Below are 3,744 nucleotides of genomic sequence, written 5' to 3' on the forward strand. Positions count from 1 at the left end.
GCGGGCGGCGGTGCCAAGAGCTCGGCCACGGTGAGCCGCAACCTCAACCGCTTCTCTACCTTCGTCAAGTCAGGCGGGGAGGCCTTCGTGCTGGGCGAGGCGTCGGGCTTCGTCAAGGACGGCGACAAGCTGTGCGTGGTTCTGGGTGGGCGCGGGCCCGAGTGGCAGGGGGACCCCTACCCCTTCCAGTGCTCCATCGAGGACCCCACCAAGCAGACCAAGTTCAAGGGCATGAAGAGCTACATTGCCTACAAGCTGGTGCCCAGCCACACCGGGCAGCAGGTGCACCGGCGCTACAAGCACTTCGACTGGCTCTACGGGCGCCTGGCTGAGAAGTTCCCCGTCATCTCGGTGCCCCACCTGCCCGAGAAGCAGGCCACTGGGCGCTTCGAGGAGGACTTCATCTCCAAGCGCCGCAAGGGCCTGGCCTGGTGGATGGACCACATGTGCAGCCACCCGGTGCTGGCCCAGTGCGACGCCTTCCAGCACTTCCTCACCTGCCCCAGCACCGACGAGAAGGCCTGGAAGCAGGGCAAGCGCAAGGCCGAGAGGGATGAAATGGTGGGGGCCAACTTCTTCCTCGCTATCAGCGTCCCCACGGGCCCCGGCACCACTCTGGACCTGCAGGAGGTGGAGAGCCAGGTAGACGGCTTCAAAGCCTTCACCAAAAAAATGGACGAGAGCACCCTGCAGCTCAACCACACTGCCAACGAGTTCGCCCGCAAGCAGGTCACCGGCTTCAAGAAGGAGTACCAGAAGGTAGGGCACTCCTTCAAGTGCCTCAGCCTGGCCTTCGAGCTGGACCAGCAGGCCTTTTCGGCCGGCCTCAACCAAGCCATCGCCTTCACAGCGGACGCCTATGACACCATCGGTGAGCTTTTCGCAGAGCAGCCCCGACAGGACCTTGACCCTGTGATGGATTTGTTAGCACTGTATCAGGGACATCTGGCTAACTTCCCAGATATCATCCATGTCCAGAAAGGTAACATCCTCATATCTTATCTTTCTGATGCTGATCAGGGTTTGCATATACAAATATGCAGAAATACGGGGGTCAGAAACTTTATGTTCTGTTTCCAGCTCTGATGCTTGCTGATGCTGGCTTTGGACTGTATCCTGCTGCATTTTTAGTAAATGCAAAACAGGGTGGTTCAACAGTTTCATTTTTGTACCAAAGATCCAGTCATTTCTACTAATATCAGGCCTTAAATTGGTCTTTCTCTAGCTGTTTATAGGATGGGAATAAGTACCTGCCATATGTGAAAGGTTAACGAGTATGTTTATGAAAGGCTCCTGAAGATGAAGTGATGCAAAAGCATCTCTTATTACTCTTGTAGCTCCTAGCATTATTATCTTAAAATAATCTATCTTGTCTATTAAAGAATTGGTTTGAAACAGCCTGAGAATGTAATATGCCTAATGTTCCTTTCATCCCATCCTGTGGAGGCACTTTAAAAGCAACCTCTAGAACAGCCCAATTAGAAATATTATTAGTCTCATTTTCAAATGGAGAAACAGATGGAGGAATTGGGCAACCTGGTTGAGGTTTCTATGTGTAACCTTGTATTACATGTGCTTTGCTATGAAAGTGTTTTGGATGTTGAACATGCTGTGGTATTGTCTACTGTAGCTGGACAATCAGTCTTGTGACGCTTGTGTAAACAAGTCAGTCTTGTGACACTTGTGCTACAGTGTCCCCAGCTAAAATTTCTTCTCTCCCTCACTGCATAAAGGTTTCTATTCACCTCTTATTCTTTTCTTCTACTTGCCATTGTCGATCTGAGATGTAGCAGTTTCTGAAGTTCTGACCATGGCAAGACACTTTAGGATCCACTGGAGGGAAAGAATACTGTAAGACCAATGACACCTTCCACATAAATATAATATTAAATTTAACATTAACATTAACAACTTATGTGGAAGGCTCCCATTTGTAAAGTTAAAGTCCTCATCCTAGTGTCTCAATTCATCAATCATCTATCTAGTTATATAATGAAGGCTTGACTTGCCACCCGCAGGGGAAGAAAAAGGCATCCATTACTTTGTTTTCATGTGACATGCCTCACAGCTTTTGTTTGCAGAACTGTCTCTCAAAATTTAAGGCAAAATTAGTTGATTTGAAACGGGTAGCTTTTTGTGAAATAGGTGCTGATGACTGAATCACAGATTTTTGAGAAAATGTGAGGAGCCAGTGTTCACAGGCATAACTTTAACATACTTTTACAACAAAGTGTAATTTTTCTTGTTATGTATGTAAACTTCATGAAAGAAACATTTTCATATGATGAATTCTGATTATTTTTCTGCTGTGTAAACAGAACCCTTCTCCATTACGTAAAGGAGAATTGGGGGTGGTATTTTTTTTAAGCTTGTGGATTACAGTGTATAGTAGTATTAATGTATGCAAGACGTTTTAAAGTGAGAGAGGAGGATGACCCTGGTGATGTCACTTCTTTAGGAAATGGCAAGTTTTAAAATGAAGCATTCTGCATTGAATAATGAGAGTGATTAATAACTAACGTGAGGAATTAATTTTTAGTGTTAAAGGAAATTGGCTAAAATACCTTTTAATAGTGTAAAACTATTTAAACAGGATATTTTGACAGCACAGGTTTTTTTTTAAGGCTACCTGTGTCCCTTTAGTATCATAATCAACAAAGTACAGAAACCTGCCAGTATAAAAGAATTGCTTGTATATCATACCTGCCCAACAAAATCTGTTATCTGTCTGTGTTAGCAGGTTGTCTGTGAAATGTAAATGTAATGTCATTCCTCTGCATTTTGCCTTTTACCTTGGACATTCCTCTTCTAATTAACCCTCCCAAAAACTTCCCTTTAAAGTGACCCAGTAGACACATTGGTAAGGTGAAAAAGGTTCATATGCTAATTTCTTCCACACTTACACTTGGATTGTATCAAGAAAAACTATTGCCTGAAGGAGGTTCTGTTCTTTCTCTTCAGTAGCCTTCAAAACTAACCCCAAGCAAAAAATGGGAGTAGTTGTGCCTAAAGCATACACAAGCAGGTGGGGATTGTAGTCCCCTACCTCTTGCCACTATTTGTTGTACTGCAGCTAAACAAACTGTTGTACACAGAAATTTAGGATGTAGGTTTTTGTGCAAGGGCCCCTCCTACTTCTCTCTCTGCACATCCAATTATGTGACATTTAGGAAAATGTGGGGACTATAAATGTTAGGTCAAGAATGTGCATATATTGCAGGTTGAGAGGTCTGCGTGTGGGGTAGATTTGAATACCTTTGTGTAATACTCCTTTTGCACTAGAGAGACTGCCAAATGTTTCCCACCAAAAGAGTCTGCTTGGCCATAGATAAGCAGCTTTCTGTATTTGGGTTTTACATCCACAAATGGTTTTCTGGAGTTAAGCATCTAAGCCAGCTCAGCCTTTTGCCACAAAATGATGGTGCTGACCAGCCCAATAGGCTGGCAGTTAATGCAGTACTTGGGGATGTGGGACAGTTGGTATTAGATCCTTCCTCTGCCTGAATTTGAATAAGGTATACCTTCCAGAAGAGCACCCTCAACCCTGGATATAAAATATTCTCAAGTTAAGTGATCTTAATGTATCCTGTTGATGTCATTCTATATTGTGTAAACTATTCCTGGGAGAAAGGTCTAGAATTTGGGTCTCCTGAGTGAAGGTGATAATTACCAGGCTCTCTACCATGTTTTCACTCTTTCTCTGGCTCAATAAATATTTCAAGTATTTTCTGCAGAATGGAATAC

General features: G+C 44.3%; 1 protein-coding gene across 1 annotated transcript in view; it reads left to right on the plus strand.

The window, feature by feature from the left end:
- Positions 1 to 3: 3 nt before the first annotated feature.
- SNX18 (sorting nexin 18) overlaps positions 4 to 3,744 on the plus strand; it is a gene marked incomplete at its 5' end in the record, with an annotated part of 25,122 nt that continues 21,381 nt past the window's right edge. Inside the window, one exon of the mRNA XM_006017288.2 lies at positions 4 to 982. Coding sequence (XP_006017350.2) covers positions 4 to 982 — 979 coding nt within the window. The remainder of the gene's footprint in view (positions 983 to 3,744) is intronic.

Source organism: Alligator sinensis, unplaced genomic scaffold (assembly GCF_000455745.1).
Source record: "Alligator sinensis unplaced genomic scaffold, ASM45574v1 scaffold573_1, whole genome shotgun sequence".
NCBI classification, from domain to species: Eukaryota; Metazoa; Chordata; order Crocodylia; family Alligatoridae; genus Alligator; species Alligator sinensis.